General features: G+C 35.4%; 1 protein-coding gene across 3 annotated transcripts in view; it reads right to left on the bottom strand.

The window, feature by feature from the left end:
- LOC115443495 (aminopeptidase N) overlaps positions 1-14984 on the bottom strand; it is a 35951-nt gene extending 20967 nt beyond the window's left edge. Inside the window, exons 1-2 of one of the 3 annotated variants that reach the window (XM_037440653.1) lie at positions 14735-14984; positions 868-1064 (exon numbers count right to left, since the gene is read on the bottom strand). In XM_037440653.1, the coding sequence (XP_037296550.1) occupies positions 868-1050 (183 nt within the window). In that variant the 5' untranslated portion in view covers positions 1051-1064; positions 14735-14984. Of the gene's footprint in view, positions 1-867; positions 1065-3250; positions 3446-14527; positions 14692-14734 lie in introns of those variants that run through there. The other 2 variants (XM_037440651.1, XM_037440652.1) reach the window with 2 other exon arrangements.
- Between the last annotated feature and the right edge of the window lie 6587 nt (positions 14985-21571).

The raw sequence follows: 21571 nt of genomic DNA, 5'->3' as shown, positions 1-21571 counted from the left end.
GAAATATGTTTCCTTAGTGCTTTTTTATATCAGCACTTGATAGTAAGTGGAGTGGAGTCCAGTAGAATGTTAATTGACAAGATATGATTACCCCTCGGGAGTTGACACAATTGTGCCGGCCTGTTGAAATCGGATATACACAGGTTGATCCCGGAACACGACACACGACGTGGACCACTATGGCGGGTTTCACACTTTGTGTATGATGGTCGCTCTTCGGGCGGATATAAATATACCTATGTCCTACCACAAGCAAATACGTTACGTAAGAAACTCCTGTGCAAACATATATCTAAGCCACTTGATTTAGCTGTGGGTAGTCAGCTGACTAACGGGTCGGTATGTAGGTACTATTATGTTGCAAACATGTGATTTAATTTTCCCGTCTTCCGTATTAAGTATGTATAAAATCCTATGAATAAATGATAAGTTTTAACACGTGTCAATATTAAACTTGCAGAACTGTGTGCCAATTTATTTATTATTTTTATCCTTTATGGTATCTAAAATTCTAACTAATGGATTGATTTAACTGCATGTTTATTCGGGAACTGGTTCAATACGGACCTTTTATATCCTGAAACTCCTATAATAGCTATAAGGTACTCATATTTTTAACTGTCTTCAAGCTACCTTATGCTTCTTTTAGACCACCTTTTCTGCTTTACAAACAGTACCTAGTAATTTTGGAGACCAACTTTTTTTATTTTCTCCGAAGGCAGGCTAACGGCGCACCCGATGGTAACTGGTAAGTAACTGTCGCCCTTGGATGTCGGCAGGGGCTAAGCGAAACCGCTGCGTATTGTAAAAATCTTAAACTTCAAGTCGGTCATTAAGATCGATAGCTGTAAACACATGAACCCTCACCTTAGTATAAGTGATGAAATGTGTTATAACTCCGACTATCACCGCGGCCAGCACAGCAACAACGATGAAGGCGGCGCAAATACAGTTGGAAACGAAGAAGCCACCTCTCCTGCCATATTGTATGTCCTCAGCCCCATGGGTCTCGTACGCTAGGAACTGCTGGCGGCTGTTCGATAGCGTCATGTTAGGAAATCATTCTGGAAATAAAATATAATCTCAATAATATTCTAGGTAAATAATATTTTTTTTAACTTAGATATTTGCTTATTGGTTTGGAATTAAATTTGGGACACAGACAGTCTTTTTTGGTTTAATATAATATTAAGATAATCCAGGTTTAGGTACTTTTTATCCTGGAGAAATGTACAGTGAGTCTCCTAACAGAAGTATGGTCTATAACGCTGGAAGAGCTTCGAGCAACATTTAGTATTTTAATATGTTAGGTGTAACATGAAATTTGCTAAAGACACGATGGAGTATGCTCGAATTTGGGATTCGTTAAGGATTGCAAAATTATTTTTCTACGACGAATTTTGGTTCGTTAACTCAGGGGTGGCAATTTTACGGTAATTTGCGGGCGGGGGCTAATTTGATAAGTTTTATTTGCCAATTGCTCATATTGATTTGGAGGGAGCCTGAGATGAAGTTTGTGTACGTAGATGCGTAGAACTCTAAAGATTAACGACAATAAAACTGAGTAAGTAGATATGTTAAAATTACATCTATCTACTCATTATTATATAGTGTGCAGGATATCTTGCGCCCGATAACTTGCCCTTTGAAGTTGAATGCATAACGCACCTGTCTTGCATTTATATATAAAAAAATGCCGTTTAGTTTCAAATATAGAAAAACAAAAGAAAAATATTTTACAACTCCAAAAGAAAGTAAGTATACATCTGATACAATTTTCGAACATCACGTGTTACCATACGTGAGCACTGAGGAGCCACACTCGGTTACCAATACGTTATGTATGTCCGAGATGTGAATCACGTGTGAATATAATTGGATTTGAAACGTGACCATCGGGACATCTCAGCTGTCCCCTAAAAATGACGTTCAATAACGTTTTGGTTGGACGTGAAAGCACGTTTACAGCTGCAGACTGAACTGTTACAGGAAGCTGACGCGAGAGCGTTGAGGTAAGTGATCTGATGGACATAAAAATAAAATAATGATGCCATGTCCATAGGTTTAATTGAGTGCTAATTAGTAAAACTCGTAGGTAATATTTTATTTATCTCATCACAAATTTGTTATTTTATTGCGCGAAAAAGTTTATAAATCTTTACGATATCTTCCTTGTATAAAACAAGGTAAATTTTATTCTGTTTTGTATTGAAAAGACACGACGGAGTTACGAGCGAAAGCTATAGGTTTGATTTACAAAGCTAAATGTACAGGTACGTTTGGAGTACTTATACACATTGTTACACAGTACAATCCAAATTGATGTGTAGGAACAACCGCCTCTGTGTTATTCATACTGATAATGAACGACAATATTCTGTAGGCGGCGTGGTTAATCGCTAACCAGTGGCTATTGTCAATTGTTATTGTTTTAGAAGGTCGCCAAATGAGTCATTGGATGCGCTGCTCAATGCACGGCCTGTGACGTCGAGCAGGGGCAGTTCCTGTTTATCCTATGGGACGAGATGTATGGAGAATTTTAGTGTCCGCTACCTGTCGTAAGTGATAATTAATAGGGCCTCAAGGAGCCGCTGAGGTGTTTATAATACCGAGCGGTGAATCTAGTTGAGTTATTTGAGGACTTGTCTGTATCATAGGGAGAGAAGAAAATATTAATTCTTCATTTATCGAGCGAAAAGTAATGAGCTCAGGTCATTGGATATAGTTAAAGGGATCTAACATGCGAATTTTTAAAATTGATTACAGTGACAGGCATGGCAAAAAGGCTGAAAGCAGGGACAGCCAGTGGTTCTGGTAGCAATCGGGCGGTAAATCGAAAAGAAATTTTTATGCCTATTTTATATTACATAATCATTTTTATATCACTATTGTAGGGTATATTGCCTATTATCTTAGTCATATATTGCCTACAGTATGTGCTGGAAAAGCCACTGCTCTAGATTTTAGTTCGTAAGCCAGCGTGAAAAAATTATTGGTAATTATGACCTGTAATATATATTCTGAAAAACCCGTGATCTTTACAAATGGTGCTAGGCACTAGCGTTATCTTTGTGGAAAAATTGAGAAGTATCTATAGTGCAATTTCATGCAGTACTTAGCTAAATTGTTGGACGCAACTGTTTATGGTAAACCGCTCTAAATTGTGAGTTTTCTTGTAACATTTAATTGCAACAAAAAGTGCAATTACGTTTTTTATATAATGAATAATATAAAAATAAAAATGACTTACAAAATTCTTATCTCCAAATCCTTATCTCCAAATGATTTTACTGCGCACTTTTATACAATTTTTCTTTTGAAAACGTAGCTACTGGGTTTAAATATTTGCTTGATAATAAAAATTAGATAGGTACTGCACCCCATTAACGCGAAAGGACTACTAGTTCACATCTACGTATGGCATAAACTTCAACTACCATTACGTTTAGAGTTTACGATAAAACTAATATTTCCTTAATCGAATACGGCGTTTATATAGTATGTAATATATACCATAAGACACACGCACGCCCGTAGGGAAGGGGGTGGCAGAGATAAAACATCCATTGTTAACTTACATCTACAATTTTATACCGTGAAAAATATATATCGGGTCATGAGCAAAAATGTCATAATCATGGACTTAACTTATATTGGTTTGTTAAGGCGAGTGTTGTATACATCTTGGAGGAAATATGGTTAACACTGCGTTCGTCGGTTGTACCATTATAACTTCTGAAAATAATTTTGCCTAATATCGGAGTAAATAAATATTTATTCTCTTTTCATTTTTGTTTATGTGTGAACTCTTCTCACATAATACACCACCCAACGAAATCCAATACAATAAAACCACTAAAAAGTGACGAAAAATTAAAAATCACAATTTCGTCTGCCTGGACGATGTACTTATTTCAGTTATTTCGGTTTAAAACCCTAAGTAGTGAATCGATTAAAAAAATATTTCTACGAAACCAATCTGGAAGTATTTCCTTTAAAATAAAACAAGAAGATTCTAAATGGGTTTAATAAATGACTGAGTTCTGATGTAACAATTAAAAAAACACGTCGAATTGAGAAATTCATCCTTTTTTTGAAGTTGGTTAAAATTAGGAAAAACATAACTACGCATGGTAATAATTGGTATACAAAGTTACGGTTGTCGAGTTAAGCCGTGGAATTGTAAGCTACGGAATGACAATAGATCAATAGACATAGCGTAGGCAGTTGTATATATTTCTGGTGTTAGGCTAATGATTATACTTTGAAATCAACATAATTGGAATATACCTGATGATTATTATTTGAGGATACAATTTGGTAATGAGCCAGCGAGTGTAAACATATCCCTTCTACCGAGTTTTGGCCAGGCTGCTAATCTCAGCAGAGATTAAACAAGTTCGTATGAGATTATAGTGCACAAAGGTTATGCACAATACTCAGGTACACTCCTTACTCCTTTACTCTTATAGTCCGGTGAGACAGCAACCCGACATGACCGGAAAGAGATCAGGCGCAGAACAGATAAACAATTATTATGACTCATACTTTTTCTTCTCTTGTTGTCTACTTTGTCTACTGATGGCGTCACGGGAAGTCCTGTATCTTAGCCCAGAGTCGGGCTACGGGCAACACTTGGTGTGGGTTTTATTTAACACAATTTCCTCGGGACTGAATAGCCTAGACACAACAGAGTCAAGTAAAGGAAAGTTTCAGACATGTTCTATAACACAGCTGCTTATTACATCGATTGGGATAAGGCAAATGGTAAAAAACTTTATTATTTTATTATTGATTATATTTTGCCACGGTAAATTTATTTTGCAAAGTTTTTATGCCTAAAGACCAGCTTTTTCTTGCCGGTTCGCCCGCGTGAAAGATTTTTCCGGAATAAACGTCCCGCTTTATATTTTCCCAGGATTGGAAGTTGGTTATCGCCTTCAGACGGGCAGACGGCAGACAGATGCGGCGGGGGACTTTGTTTTATAATATAGTTTTTAAATCTTTTTCAGAGGAACATTTTCGTCATACGTTTTTCTCAAAAGGAAAAATATTTTACATTGTTGCATAATTTTTCATTGATGCTCCACTTCTTGGTAATAGCGTAAGATATCATAATATACCCTATAGCCTTCCTGGACAAGGGAGCTATCGAACAATAAAAGATTTTTTTCATTCGAACCAGTAGCTCCTGAGATGAGCGCCGTCAAATAAACGAAAAAATTCAACTTTATATAATACTAGCTTCCGCCCGCAGCTTCGCCTGCGTGGATTTCGGACTTCAAAAATGGAGTAGGTGCTCAATTTGTCGGGATGTTTTTTTAATGTACAGTGGTATGCAGGTGGTCCGATTGTCCGGTCAGGGTCTGATAATGCGATCCTGGTGAAATCGAAGGAAGCATATAGCATGATTCAGTATTCACGCGTGATGGCTTATTATTAGCGTATTTCATGTATAACTTTGGTGTTTCTATACCGTTTTCTATGATTCTTTTTTATGGAATATTTAATCATGTTAACTTTTTTAATTAGGGATGACTGAGAGTGTTATAAACGTAAGAGTAGACAAATATAATGAGAAAGCTTCGAACTGCTAAGCTAGCGGGAGTTACACGTGTTATTGTGAGTCAACCATAAAAGATAGACATATGCTGTCGTGGGATATGTTTTACATAATTTTAAGGAGAACATTTCCGTCATACATGATTTCTGTGTAGCTTTAACCATTAAGGTTGCACACGCGACGGAAGCTTAAAAAATGGAGTAACTTCTCCCGTTTTCCCAACATTTCCCTTCACTGCTCTGCTCCTATTAATTGTAGCGTGATGAAAAGTATACTATAACCAGCACAGGAGTATGACAAATAATTGTACCAAGTTTCGTTAAAATCCGTCGAGTAGTTTTTGTTTCTATAACGGTTATACAGACAGACAGACAGACAGACAAAAATTTTACTAATTGCATTTTTGGCATCAGTATCGATCCCTAATCACCCCCTGATAGTTATTTTGGAAATATATTTCATGTACAGAATTGACCTCTCTACAGATTTATTATAAGTAATTCTATACTATTATATAAAGCTGAAGAGTTTGTTTGTTTGTTTGTTTGTTTGTTTGAACGCGCTAATCTCAGGAACTACCGGTCCAAACTGAAAAATTCTTTTTGCGTTGGATAGCCCTATGTTCGTGGAGTGCTATAGGCTATATATCATCACGCTATACCCAATAGGAGCGGAGCAGTAATGCTTAATCTCAGGAACTACCGGTCCGAACTGAAAAAATCTTTTTGCGTTGGATAGCCCTTTGTTCGTGGAGTGCTATAGGCTATATATCATCACGCTATACCCAATAGGAGCAGAGCAGTAATGGCTAATCTCAGGAACTACCGGTTCGAACTAAAAAAATAATTTTGTATTGGATAGCCCTTTGTTCGTGAAGTGCTATAGGCTATATATCATCACGCTATGACCAATAGGAGCAGAGCAGTAATGGCTAATCTCAGAAACTAGGAGTTTGAACTGAATAATTCTTTTTGTGTTGGGTAGCCCTTTGTTCCTGGAATGCTATAGGCTATATATATCATCACGCTATGCCCAATAGGAGCGGAGCAGTAATCGCTAATCTCAGGAACTACCGGTTCGAACTGAAAAAATATTTTTGTGTTGGATAGCCCTTTGTTCCTGGAGTGCTATAGGTTATATATCGTCACGCTATGACCAATAGGAGTGGAGCAGTAATGAAACATGATGCAAAAACGAGGACAATTTATTAGTTTTGAGAGCTTCTGTTGCGTGCGCTGCGTAAACGGTTAAAGTTATGCAACAATAATGTATGACGGGATTGTTCCTCTTAAAAAGTTCTAAAAAATATATTATAAAACAAAATCCCCCGCTGCATCGGTCTGCCCGAACGTGTTAAACTCAAAAACTACCCAACGTATTAGGATAAAATTTGGTATGGAGACAGTTTGAGACCCTGGGAAGAACATAGGCTCCCGGGAAAATATATAGCGTGACTTTTATAACGGAAAACTTTAGCCCGAAAAACTTTGTAACGCGGGCGGAGCCGCGGGCAAAAGCTAGTAGATAATAGATAGAAGATAGATATAGATTTTAATTGTCACTTAGCGACAAACAATCCGATGTCATGTACGGATATTTTAAAACTATGTTACAGAACAACTGGTGATAATAACTCATATCGACAGCAAGACTCCGCACAATGCATCATTACAGAAACTCATTATGTAGTTTGTGAGCATATCAACCTACACTAACATTAGCATTAAAATGTATTTACCGCGACCGAATACTAGCCAGTAAGGGAATAGACGAAGCTATTCACAATAGACTTATAGATAATGATTTCTTATGTTTACGCGAATGTTAGACATTAAAATTTAGATATTTTTCGCATATATCATTACATCCGATAAATAGTTTAATTTAAAGATTTATAGATTTTTTTGCTTTGAATGACGAGACGAGTTTGTCGTTCGCCTGATGGTAAGCGATACGACCGCCCATAAAAAGAAACACCATCCAACACCTTGAGTTACAAAGTATTGTTTGGTATTCCACTGCGCTCGCCATCCTGAGACATGAGATGTTAAGTCTCATTAATTCCAGTAGTTACACTAGCTACAATGTCCTTCAAACCCGAACACAACACTGTTGCTTGGCGGCTGAAATAGAAATTGCGGTGGTACCTACCCAGGCAGACTTTCAGTTTAAACATTAAGATCGATTATTACAATTGATATTACTGGAAATATCTTTTTCACCTACATGATCATAATGGGAAGTGAAAAGTAGCAGTTAATATAAGTGAAAAAAACAATACTCTTATAATAATTCTTAAAAGCCTAATACTGTTTGAAAATTATTAAATTTATATTGATATTTCAAAAACCGTATTATAGATTTCGTCGATGTAATTACCAAACGATTTCTGTAGTTCACGTATTCATTTGCATCGAAAATAATTGCTTTGATGAGAGCTACACGGATTCCGCTTCGGATACTTAATCCGCTCCACAAAACTCTCTGACAAGCGGTTAATAAAGCAGATTTTTCGGGGCAACAGTTCCGATTTGAAGCACATCATTTTATATCTGATTTTAAAATGGAGATTTGTGTAAAAGCGGCGTAGAGTACAAATGTTTTATTCTTTATAAAATCAAGATATTCGGAGACAAGTTCTCGAAAAATCCAAAATATAGAACTGTGCTCTGAAATTGATATGTAATAACCTATTTACTTAGCAACTCTGAAATGTTCTGAGGGTTTAACAGAAAGCCCGTGCTGAGTAGTGAGATAGTATATAATGCAGGGCTGATATTATAATATAGTTTTGGTTGTGGCGTATTTGTATTGCATACGCGGTAGTTCAACATAAATCTGGTGTTATCAAACTTCTAACAGGTTTTATTTTTGATACTTGTCTATTTAGATAAAGTTTTTATTGTAAATGTGCGAAGTATATCGTGTTAGACCGGCGTGATGGATAAAACTTTACCCTTTGCATTCGAATAGACCTGTGCCCAGCTGGGTGGTAATATACAGGGCTGATATTATAAACAATATGTTACCAATGATGTCATATAATATACATATTATATGACGTCATTGGTAACATATTGATTTTATGTATAAAATCACGTTAAATAATTGGGTTTTTGGTTTTGTTACTATGACGTAAATACCTGACGTTTTCCCTGTTACGCAATATGTTATGACAATTATGTGATCTTGTTTTGATTTAGGTATCATAAATTGGAATACATAAAATTCATTCATTATATCAGGAATATTTGTTTGTAAGCTATTTTTATACTATGACAATGCAATGCGTTAGCATAAAAATTAAAGTGTCCCGCAGCGGAAGACTGCATTCCATCGTCTAGTAAAAAATGGGTTCGATTAGCAGAGCGTCAAAGAACAAAAACAAACACACACGATGCTTTTGTCCCCGAAGGGGTATGCCAAGGCGCAATCAAAGCGTCAAGTCAAAGTCGACAAGTGTGTCCTGTCCCATAATGGTAGAGGGGCGAGCCAGTCACCATGTTTGGCTCAAATTTCAAACTGGGCTGATACTGAGGAGAAATACCGAAATATAACTGCCCGACGTGGGATTCGAATGCATGTAGTACAAATACGCCACAGAGTCAGTCAGTAGTGAATCGATGATCGTTATTCTATACTATAGCGTATAGCCGGATATAACCATTGAAGTAATATTCTTTTATGATTACGGCTAAAGTACGGACAGTTTACGAACAATCTAAATGTTTGAGAGAACTCTTGATGTAACATCGACTTTAATTTCTACTATCGATATTATTTTTTGTAATTACCATACATATTTGCATAATCTGTATTAATAAAGAGGAAAAGTTTGCGAGTTTCTTTGAAGAGGCTAATCACGGGAACTGAACCAATTTTGAAAATTGTTCACTAATAAAATACATTCCTACTAGTGTACTAGAGTGCTATAGACTGCTATTTATCGTAGGAAAATATTTATTCTGGACGCAGCAATAAAATTAAAACATTTAAGTAAGAAATTTATTAGCAATGCCATCATGTTTACCAACAGTTTATTGACAATGTTAAATAAAGTTTTGCGTTTTATATAAGTAATGAGTTAGTAAATAACGTTCATAGTTTAGAAAGAAATACATTTTTCCGACGTTTACTGATTCTAAAAGTACAAATGACAACTATACACGTCACGAACAAGTCAGAATTCATTCAAATTGGTATTTGGACGTCTTATAGGCAACGTAACATTCCGTGAATGATATCTCTTGTTTTCACGTACTCAATGCTCGTTAAATTTTGTATTTTTGTTTCAAGGCGGTCACGAATTGCTTCCTTTACATTGTAAATTAAAATTTGCATATATGAAAATAAATTACTGTGTAATATTTCACGGGTTTTTTGACGTATTTAACCTATTGTAACAATTAGAAGCTCACGTTTTAGACTCAAAAAAAAACGTACAACCAGCTATAATCACTGAGTTTATTCTTTATGAAAGCAGATAAGTATTCATAACGAGCACAAATTTTAATGCCTACCGGATAAATTATTAATATTCCTTAACTTGTTTGTTTTGGAATGCAGAACTAAAAACTTAGATCCACTTAAGCATCTCTCTTATCTCTTCATTCAGTAAAAATCCATGAAAGTAGAATCGATCGAGTTACGCAAACATTATAATGGCGTGGTGTGTCCAACGCGCATGCGGGCTGAGCGATAACGCTTCACTATACCATGATAATGGGTTTGTGTGTTTGGATGTAAGGGGAGCAGCTGTAAGGTTTTCCTTATCTTTTTCGAGATTAGCATAGTTTCTTAAAGAACTTGTTGAGAATGACTATGACAGTATCAAACCTAATATAAAGAAAGAAATTTTATTATTAGAAGAACAAAATTCATTCTACTGGTGGTAGGTTTCTCATATGTGGGAGTCTGCTTGTGTAGGTACCACTGTAATATCTTTTGCCGCCAAACAGTAGTGTGTAGTCACTGTTGTGTTCCGGTTTGAAGTACATTGTAACAGCTGGACATAAGACTTAACGTCTCATATCTCAAGATGCCGAGCGCAGTGGAATACCAAGCAATACTTTGTAAGTTAAGGTGTTGGATGGTGTTTCTACTGTTTATGGGTGGTCGAATCGCTTAATAAAGTAAGAAAAAAATTGTAAGTAGTAAATATAACGGAGTACAATAAACCACTAATATTGATAAGTATGGACATTACGAGATCATCGATACATTTTGCCAGTCTGTTTTATATTTGAATTATAATCACAAAGATAAAAAAGACAATTTCGTGGAGTAAACTTTGTGATATTGCATACTATAAAAAAGGTCAAACTTGCAAAAAAATATAAACGTGGGAATGTTTGGAAATGTATAATGTAAATCATGCAATTAACTGAACGTTGACATTATAAAATCAAATATTTATTCGATTTATTATAATTAATACATTATTTATTAGATTCAGATAATTATTAATGTGTTTATCATTTTCAAACAGGTTCTCTAGAATAGCATAATTTGTAACACGAACACTTGACTTATTGGTCTGTGAGAAAGATGATCTCATTTCTAATAAATTCGACTGGAATGAAGTGATTTCGTAATATGTTAGCTGAATTAGAGCCACGATACCCCGCTTCACCCCCACACAAAGATTCTCCCAACGTAGGAAGCATTACATCATGAAGTAAATGATTAAAGAAGTGGGTTTAAATAAGGTTAAGATGTAAGTATGTAGTATAGTTTGATAATTATATATTTGCAACTAACCGCGCGTGTGAGTTCATCCCTCCTTTTTTACTTTATTTTCTCCCTACCTATAACATTTCTCGAGTAAGTTAGTACAGCCTACAGTGTTAGAATAGGCCTGAAGACGAAATTAGAGGGAAGAAAGTTAATGTCAACTTCTCGGCCGTGAAAATATTGATATCAAAACTGCCAAACCAACAGTCAACACAAAAATCCTTAAAAGTTGTCGAATCCAAACTGAATGAAACAATTTCTTATATTCAAGAAAATCCAAAGAATACCGTTAGTATGCAGTATCAAATCTGCAGCATTTCAATGCAGAACTGTGCGTAAAATTAATCTTTTATGGTTGAATGTATTGTTGAAATGAAGAATGTAGTAACGTGTGCGAGTTCAAACCGTGTTGGGATAAAAATCTTTTGTTTCTCTCTGAATACTCTTTTATCTTTTTAGTTTTCCTTTATAAGTACGCAGAGAAATAAGGATAAATAATACCATACAATCTATCTCTTGCGTCGGCCAAATTGGATTTAATATCGAGGAAAAATTACTACATTATTTCGACGCAGGCTGTTTCTCATTAGTAGTAACTTCGGAACATAAATAAGAATATTTTAAATCTGCCTCTATTATCAACAGTCAGACAAATATTATTTTCGTAAAATGATGAAAAAACCCATACGGAGGAGTCTATAAATGGAGAAAAAAGTAGACGCGTTAAGGAACATAAATCCGTTATCATTAAGTGTATTTTTTTAATGATTTCAGTCACGTATGCTCTATCTTACGTGGGGTTCGAGATTACGTACGATAACAATTATCCTTTATATTTGCAACATCCTTAAAGATAACTTTTATACCTAAATGAGTCCATGTTGAAAGGACCTTGTGGCTTCGAACCAAAGACTCAAATTTCGCAAATACATTTTGCCTAGTATAGCCAAAATATTTTACGACCAAAATCTTTTATCACGATAATAATCGCGGCTTATGTATTGTCTACAATTTTATTAAAATTTGGATACAATTCGATACATTACTAATTAATGAAACATTGGTGTAACGATGAGATGATGATGAGACAGATGAACAAACAAACACAACAAGCAGTGTGTTAATGGCGGCCGGTTAATTGAAAATGATGGTCCTTCACGCGCCAACAGTCATCGCGTTCTATGGTTCTCTATGCATACGTTCAATCTGTTGGGCTGTGTTTATCATTAGACTGTTTGCTTCAACTGTTTTTTAATTTCCTTTTTTAAAATTGCGTGCGTGTAAAATTCAATTAAATTTTAAAAAAAGTTTAAAGCACAGTAATATTGTGGAAATCGATAATTGTATTGAATGTATTACTTTTAAATCCTATTAGTGTATTTTTTTGTGGATGTCTAAGAGTCTACGTATGACATAGACTACCTATCTACTTAACCTTTGAATATAGAAAAGTTCATAATCACTGTTTCCAACGCTTATCGCTCTAGAAAGATGTCTCAACATGGTTTTCTAACATTAGGAGTGGCCTAAAAAATGCCTTTTTTTCTGACTTTTGATTTTTTCTTAATATTGACGAATTTATTACTAAGCCTATTTCTTTGGCGTAGCAGGACATTTCTTAATACAATGTGCAACTTACAATTCTTTTAAAACAATAGTCGTATACAAGTGACATCGGAAAGCAAACATGTGGAGAACATGAACAAAAGTATGATCAATTAATATTAATTAAGAAACATTTTTGCATATCAACAATGTAACCATTAGTATTAATAAAAGAACACGTTAGATCAGTAAAAACTATGACTGACATGTATTTAAAGTCTGTCCATTTTTTCGCGCAAGCTATTCGATAAAAAAAATGTAGATTACTTATTGAATCACATATCTTGAATTCCTGTAGGTTACTTATTGAATCACATATCTTGAATTCTTGTAGGTTACTTATTGAAACACATATCTTGAATTCTTGTAGGTACACTATAAGAATTCAAGTAAGGTCAGGGGCCCTATTCCGTCTATAGTGAGCAAATCCGACTTTTTGCAATTACAAGCATTCTATTCGAAGGACAGCTTTGTCAGTCGTATAGGTAAGAGCGTCAAACAAACACATATTTACCTATACAGTCAAAGCTGTCCTTCGATTAGAACACCTATGTGTAAAAAGACGGATATACTCCCGTAGATGGAATAAGGGCCCCTTATCTTAATGCGATAGGGAGGGTGGAAGTAATACAAAAAAGGAGGGATGAACTTGCACGCGCGATTAGTAGCAAATATATAATTATAAAACTGTACTACTTATTCTTAAGAAGGTTTTTATATATAGGAAGGTTCTTATTTACTGATATAAATATAAAAGTTTATTAATATTTTTGTAAAAAAAGAACATAGAAACCCCTGAATGCATTTGAATGAAATTTGGTACATATATAGTTTATTTTCTTGATTTGCACATAGCTATGCAATTTTTTTGGGAAATTGCAACTTTATTTTTATAGCAGGAAACGCCAAATCCTGGAGGAAACGCGAGCAAAACTTAGTAATGCACAAATCGAACCCAGGATCTTTTGGTTAACAGATCATTTTGTACTATTAGACCGAAATTTGCGGGAGGCGGCGATAGCCTATTGGGTGTGGAACGGACTGCCAAGAATGCCCGCAGGTTCAAATCCCAAGGGCACACACCTCTGACTTTTCTTAAATCATGTATTCTTTGTGAATTTATCGTTCGCTTTAACGGTGAAAGAAAACATCGTGAGGAAACCTGCACATTTGAGTTCTCTATCGGAATTTCGAAGGTGTGTGAAGTCTACCAATGCGCACTAGGCAAGCGTGGTGGACTAAAGCCTAATCCCTCCCAGTAGTAGAGGAGTCCGTGTTCAGCAGTGGGCAAATATATAATACAGGGCTGATATTATTATTATTATAGACCGAAATTGATATCGCGTAATCTATATGACTGGCCTTTCTTAATCGTCTGAATCTGTGTAATCCATCTTAGAATTATTATTTTAAATATGTTTTAAAGATAAAGAGTAAGAATTATTTCTTATATGTCAACCAGAAAATAATATACGTACAAAATCAAGATTCATAAAGTTTTCGAAAAATAACAGTAATTTGTATAATTTAAAAAGGTACTTACTGACTTATGATTATAATCCAATTCGAATATGTAATTATGGATTATATTTACGAACTGGAATCTTGGAATGATTTTTTACATACCGTAATGTATTTCACACGATCAATCACCAATTGATTCATTGAACAAAATGAGACACCATTGTTGTCAGTCATCCAAGGTTCATAAATAAGCACGATGTTTACAGTAAACAATTGTGTTTAGAAAAATATATTGGCATTGAAACTCAAACACAATAACCTTCAAAATGGAAGACAAACTAATTTTTTTATTAAAAAAAAATCACCTACCGTCAACAGCCAGTATCAAAACTCCAAATATATTATAAAATCACCACGTTATCACTGTCCGTAAATATTTGCGTAAATGAAAAAAAAACTTAATGCAAATACGAAAAAGAATAATGTTCGAAATTCAAAATTAACACGACGACCTGTGCACGCGACTCCAATCTATGGCGATATGCAGGCTCATACCGTAGTGTAATTTACGTGTTTACTGTCCAGTTTATTTAGATCCCTGCTACACCTACATTGTGTACGATTTTTAGTACAATACGGGTCTAGTAAGAGCTCATTTATCCTGGTCAATAAACTGTTGAGAAAAGTGGCAACGACTGTGACGCCTGCTGCCGTCCTTACCTGCTGATTATCAGCATTCGGTCACAGTATACAATATTTTTCTTATATTTTAAACACTTGATAGTATTGAAGTATTTTGTATTAATTTAGTATTGTTATACAGTGCATAAGATTCTCAGTTCATTTTATACATAACGTTTGCTATACTTATTCCTATGACCTTGTTGTATAGGCAGGATTTTCGTAAAAAAAAAATACGGCTTCAAAAATTTATCGTTTTTAGGGTTTCATTTTTGAGGACTAATAATCAACGTGACTTTTGTATTAGCACTTTTACTGGCCTATAAAATAAAAAAAAATGTGATTTAAAAAAAACCATTAAATATGTTGGATAAATTAAAAAGAAAGAATTTGGATACATGCCAAAGGTATCACGGAATACATATATTAAATACTAGCTTTTGCTCGCGGCTCCGCTCGCGTTATAAAGTTTTTCAAGCTAAAGTTTTCCGTTATAAAAATAGTAGTTTCCCGGGAGCCTATGTTCTTCTCAGGGTCTCAAACTGTCTCCATACCAAATTTTATCTTAATACGTTGGGTAGTTTTTGAGTTTAACACGTAACAGACAGATGCAGCGGGGGACTTTGTTATATTATTTAGAACTTTTTAAGTGAAACAATCCCGTCATACATCATTGTTGCATAACTTTAACCGTTTACGCAGCGCAGGCAACGGAAGCTCTCAAAACTCATAATTTTCCCCGTTTTTGCAACATGTTTCATTACTGCTCCGCTCCTATTGGTCATAGCGTGATGATATATAGCCTATAGCACTCCAGGAACAAAGGGCTATCCAACACAAAAAAGATTTTTTCAGTTCAAACCGGTAGTTCCTGAGATTAGCCATTACTGCTCCGCTCCTATTGGTCATAGCGTGATGATATATAGCTTATAGCGGTCCACAAATAACGGGCTATCCAACACAAAACGAATTTTTGGTTGAAACCGGTAGTTCCTAAGATTAGCCATTACTGCTCCGCTCCTATTGGTCATAGCGTGATGATATATAACTTTGAGCACTCCACAAACAAAGGACTATTCAACACAAAAATATGTTTTCAGTTCGAATCGGTAGTTCCTGAGATTAGCCATTACTGCTCCGCTCCTATTGGGTATAGCGTGATGATATATAGCCTATAGCACTCCACGAACAAACGGCTATCCAACGCAAAAAGAATTTTTCAGTTTGGACCGGTAGTTCCTGAGATTAGCCATTACTGCCCCGCTCCTATTGGGTATAGCGTGATGATATATAGCCTATAGCACTCCACGAACAAAGGGCTATCCAACGCAAAAAGAATTTTTCAGTTTGGACCGGTAGTTCCTGAGATTAGCCATTACTGCCCCGCTCCTATTGGGTATAGCGTGATGATATATAGCCTATAGCACTCCACGAACAAAGGGCTATCCAACGTAAAAAGAATTTTTCGGTTTGGACCGGTAGTTTCTGAGATTAGCGCGTTCAAACAAACAAACAAACAAACAAACAAACAAACAAACAAACAAACTCTTCAGCTTTATATAATAGTATAGATTATGTGGTTGTGAAGCAAGTGATAGAATATTCATTACATACGACTCCAATTTCGAATAATAAACTTGATTTATTTTTCGTTTGAATTCCGCAATCATCAAAAATGTCACGACTATGTTTATTCATATTAGCATCTTTACAAACATTGACGAAAGAAATGGCGCTGATTTGGAATTTAATGGGCGCATTTTATTGTCGTATTGTTTTTTTATATTTAAAAACTACGACTGTTTTCTGCTTTACTTTCAAAAAGCAACTATAACATCAAATCTTCCAAATGTACAAACATCTTTCAATATTTCTTTTGTTTTTCTAAAATATGAGGAGTTTGCGGTCATTTCACCCAGATATAATCGAGTCAAGTCGATCGTATTTACAGATATTAGTACTAAACTATCAAGACCTTGTTATATTTATTTTCTTTCAGGAACCAACAGTTAAAAATTATATTTAAGTATAGCATTTGCTTGCGGCTCCACCCGCGTGCAAAAGTTTTTGCGGGATAATATTTTCCCGGAATAGAAAATAGCCTATAGCACTCAGGAGTAATGTGAGTTTTATCAGTGAAAAAATTCGAAATCGGCTTAGTAGATCCTTATATTAGCACGTTCAAACAAAATCTTCAGCTTTATTATATTACTATAGATTAATTATAATGGCCAGCATAGTTTTATTGTGAGCGCGGTACGACACCGCTCTGAAGTCATGGGTTCGAATCCCAGGTCGGGAAAAATGATATTAATTTTTTTAACTCGATATCAGCTCGGAGTGTGGAATTTGTGCCCAATATGGCTATAGGCTCGCCCTCTATCGCGGATCAGAACACACAGGCGAACAGTGGGTGGCTTGGTTGTAACTTTACATACCTCTTCGAGGTGTGTGTGTGTAATTAAAAACTGCCAGATCTGGTATATTTCGGCCATTCACCCACATTTCACCTGGGAATACCCAACTACAAGTTCACTGGTATTGACGTCATCACTCATGACTCAAGACATCTGATTTACAAGTTCCTGTTTGATTTACTAATAAAGGATTTGGGTAATTTATTTCCTTATTCTTTAAAGTGTGTTACCGTCGACTCACCCTAGCTTGAAAATTGGATGAACTCATCACATGATCGGAAGCAAATTAAAGAATGTATGTATATTTTTTGACTGCGTCGGTGGTGTAGTATTACGGTACGACTGCAGTGCTGAGGTCTAGGGTTCGTTCCCTGGGTCGGGCAATAATATTTTTCTACTCAGTATCAGCCCTGAGTTTGTACCTGATATGACAATAGGCCGCATCACTTTATGAGGCGAAATACACACGCTGGAAAGTGCAGTCTCACCTCTGCCTGCTCCTTCGGTTTAAAAGGCGTAAGCGTGTAAAAATTTTGTTGTTCTACAAAGTAGCAACAAAAACGTCTGTATAAAGTACTTATGATTCTTGGTGGCAATTGCACATTAAGGCCTGAGTAGTTAGCCTACGTAGCAGCAATGGCTCAAACAATCTTTTTAACTGCAATGTTTTGCGCCTGGTTACAAGTTAGCATACGTTAAGAATTGCCTTTCGATGCCTAAGTATATTGTGATTACTTCGGAAAATTCTAAGAAAGAAAAAAACCAGATGACTCAAACATGCGTCAATCGATTGTTATCGTTAAACTCGGCACATTGAATCTAAATTTAATTGAGGTTAAATCGATTAATTCATTTTCGATCGAACCGTAGTCATTGTATTTTAATTATTTCATTAATATACAATTATTCGTTTCGATACGCTGACTTAAATTAGAATTTGACGGCCTTCAATACTCGATTAATTGATTAGATACCGAATGGATAGAAGTAAATCTGTGTATTAGTAGCGAAAGGTGAAATTTTTCCTAAGGCTACCCGACGTAACATAAAGATACTTATATGCACAAATACTGTCTACAAATTGTTTTAATGATAATTAGATGCTACATAAATTACGAAAGGGAAGCCGGCAAGAGTGAGGTTATATGGACCCTGCGCCACTGTTATGGATTCCATATCCCAGGGAACCAATAATTGAAGAATGAGGCAGAAATTTACATGCATACATAGTATCACACATATATTCCTATATTTAAAGATAGAAGTTTAACACCCACATTTTGCTGCGTATCATATTCTAAGATGACGAGCCTATTGTCATTTACCAGGTCCAATTCCAACCTCCAGGTTACTGAGCAGGAAAACTCAATATCATGTAACAGAGTGCGGCAGTCGTACGATGATCGTAACACAACTAAGCCTGGGGCAGTTAGAAATAGTAACTTTGGCAAAAAACAGTCTTCCATAGGTTTATGATACTCGTATTGAAATTTCCGGTAACCTAAAAATATTTTGGGTTAGTTTACAATGCGATCACATCTGCTTGACATCTGGGTTGTGGGTCCTTGGAATCGACGTAAACACGTAACTAACTCTCCCGCACCGACCCGCGTATCATTTTCCTGGCTCAACTAAGTAATTAACCTGTGTCTGGTATAATATGCAATATATTGCAGACTGCACAGTAAAGATGCCGGCTGCGTTGCTATATCTTTTTCTGCTGCCAAGCAATTTCTTGCCAGCACCCACGAGTTCTGGTTTGAAAGACCAGTGTCATTATTAGGCATTATACTTAAAATCGAATGTTTTAATTACTTTTTTCTTATTGTTTTTTTTTTAGTTAATCGAACTATGTTTTACCCGGAGATGGGCACTGTTAATGCGACATAGTTAGATAAACTAACCACTTAGCAACACACAATAGTACCTTATTTCATATAATATTTATTGTGCCAAATAAAATTTATTATTATTGTTTATGTTGCAGCGTTGTATTGTAGCATCTGGAACTACTATAACCAAAGATATTGTTGTAATAAAACGGTTGTGACAAAGGCATTAACAGGTTCATCAAACTAAAGATACGTGATATTGCAATACATTTATTGTGTCAATAACGTAGTTATTACTTTTTATATCCGTATAATATTAAGTCTGCGACATCTGGTGTAGGTATTACATACATAGATCCGAATACATACAACTAGTTTTTGCCTGGGAATCCGCTCACGCTAGCCCGTTGCCGGTAGAAATAGCATAAATTATTATAGTACTTACAAATGATGAAAATTCTCATTAGTGACATCATGTTTTGCATCCAATCAGTAGTTTTAGGGGTTATCTATCCAAAATTGCAAATTTTAGATCTTTATCATTATTTAGAAATTAAATTTCCCTCTGACCAATAACTATCTATTGAATTAATATTATTCGCGGCAAGTCGTGTAAGTATTGAGGTTGGAGAACATAAATCTTTGAAATGATCATCATGAGACGAATTTATGTGCCGCTCAAAAGATGCTAGGTCAAGGGCATCAAACAGAACGAGCAAACGTTTATAAATCACTTAGACCCGACACAGCTGTGTTGTTATATCAAATTATAGCCTGCTGTATTTGGAAGGTTTTATGTATGCGATAATTTTGCATTTTGTTAATAATTTTTGGTTTTTAAAGTTAAAACTGGATTGGTAGTAATTTAGAGACAAATTGTAACCGAGTGCGTGATTACTCTGTGACAGGGGAATGAGAGTACGTGAAAATCTACCCTTGTATCGATTATAATCAGAATTAGGTATCAACTAATGTTGGGAAGAAGAACCAAAAGAGAACTAGCTGCATCCATTCGCCATCTGTAAATGATCGGGTCGTGTTTACATGACACTTTTTCACGTGACAATATGTAATGTGAAAGCAAAACAGAATTATATATTCTAGTCTTATTTTCCTATCAGAGATGAAATAAACTGATCCTGTACTGCAGAATATAAAGGTACTGTTCCGAATACAACAATAAAGTATAATACAACAGTAAATCGTGAACAGCTCAATTCTTATATTAATTCGTATAGGGCTTTTGTATGTATGAATTCTGCTGCATGCTATCGTTTTGTCGCAGTGCGGCGTCATAGTATATATTTTGTAATTTAAATTTCCGGCTGATGTTGCTCCAATTTATATAATAGTAATAATAAATGATTTCTTAAAATAGAGCACCATCAATGCTATTCGAATTATATTGGTTTTGTAAAATAATAATTTTCGTAAAGAATGTTGAATCAAGAACTTTCGTTCTGAAGATAAAAATAGTGTAATTGAACTTTACTTTGGGACATTTTGTAGTCAGTTCCAAACGATACCTTATCAAATTACTATGGTTTTGTACAATAGTATTTTTTATAGTTGGATTGTTGAATTAAGAATTTTCGTTGTGAAGGTAAAAATATATTGGTAGGTGTACTATATTTTGCGACATTTTATAGTCAGTCCGGTACGATACGTTAATGAATTAGTGATTCATCGGCGCGTTGTGTAAATGAAGGTGTATCAGCTTGCAGCGTGTAAGCAGCATGTTTACATTCACAATTGCACGATTAATTGATGGAAACGTGTGCAGTACTGGTATTCCATTACGGAAGTACAGGCAATTTCTATTTCAAAGGTTTAATGAGGAACTATTCGCTTTAATTTTATTTGCAGACTTTTTATTAAATGGTTGATGAGCCACTAACCGCGGTTCCACGTTTATATAAACCATGCCGTAATAAAAAGTATTTTAAGACAATTTAGAACCGGATAGGTAATTTCAGAGATTATTCCTTATAAAACAAAGTTATTATAACTGTTTCATATAAATTAAACAAACACATATCACGCATTGATCTCTGAAGGAGTATGCAAAGCCGCAACCAGGGCATCTACTTTTCGCCAAGTGTGTTGAGCCCCATGATGTGATAGAGGGTGAGCCTATCGCCATATCGGGCACAAATTGCAGATTCCGGGCTGGTACTGAGCAGAAAAACTCAAATATCACTTTGCCCGAACCGGGTTTCGAACCCAGGACCTCTGAGCGCTACACACATGCAGTACAACTACGCTAATGAGGCAGG

Source organism: Manduca sexta, chromosome 20 (assembly GCF_014839805.1).
Source record: "Manduca sexta isolate Smith_Timp_Sample1 chromosome 20, JHU_Msex_v1.0, whole genome shotgun sequence".
NCBI lineage: Eukaryota > Metazoa > Arthropoda > Insecta > Lepidoptera > Sphingidae > Manduca > Manduca sexta.
This window is presented reverse-complemented; position numbering and strand designations above follow the sequence as displayed.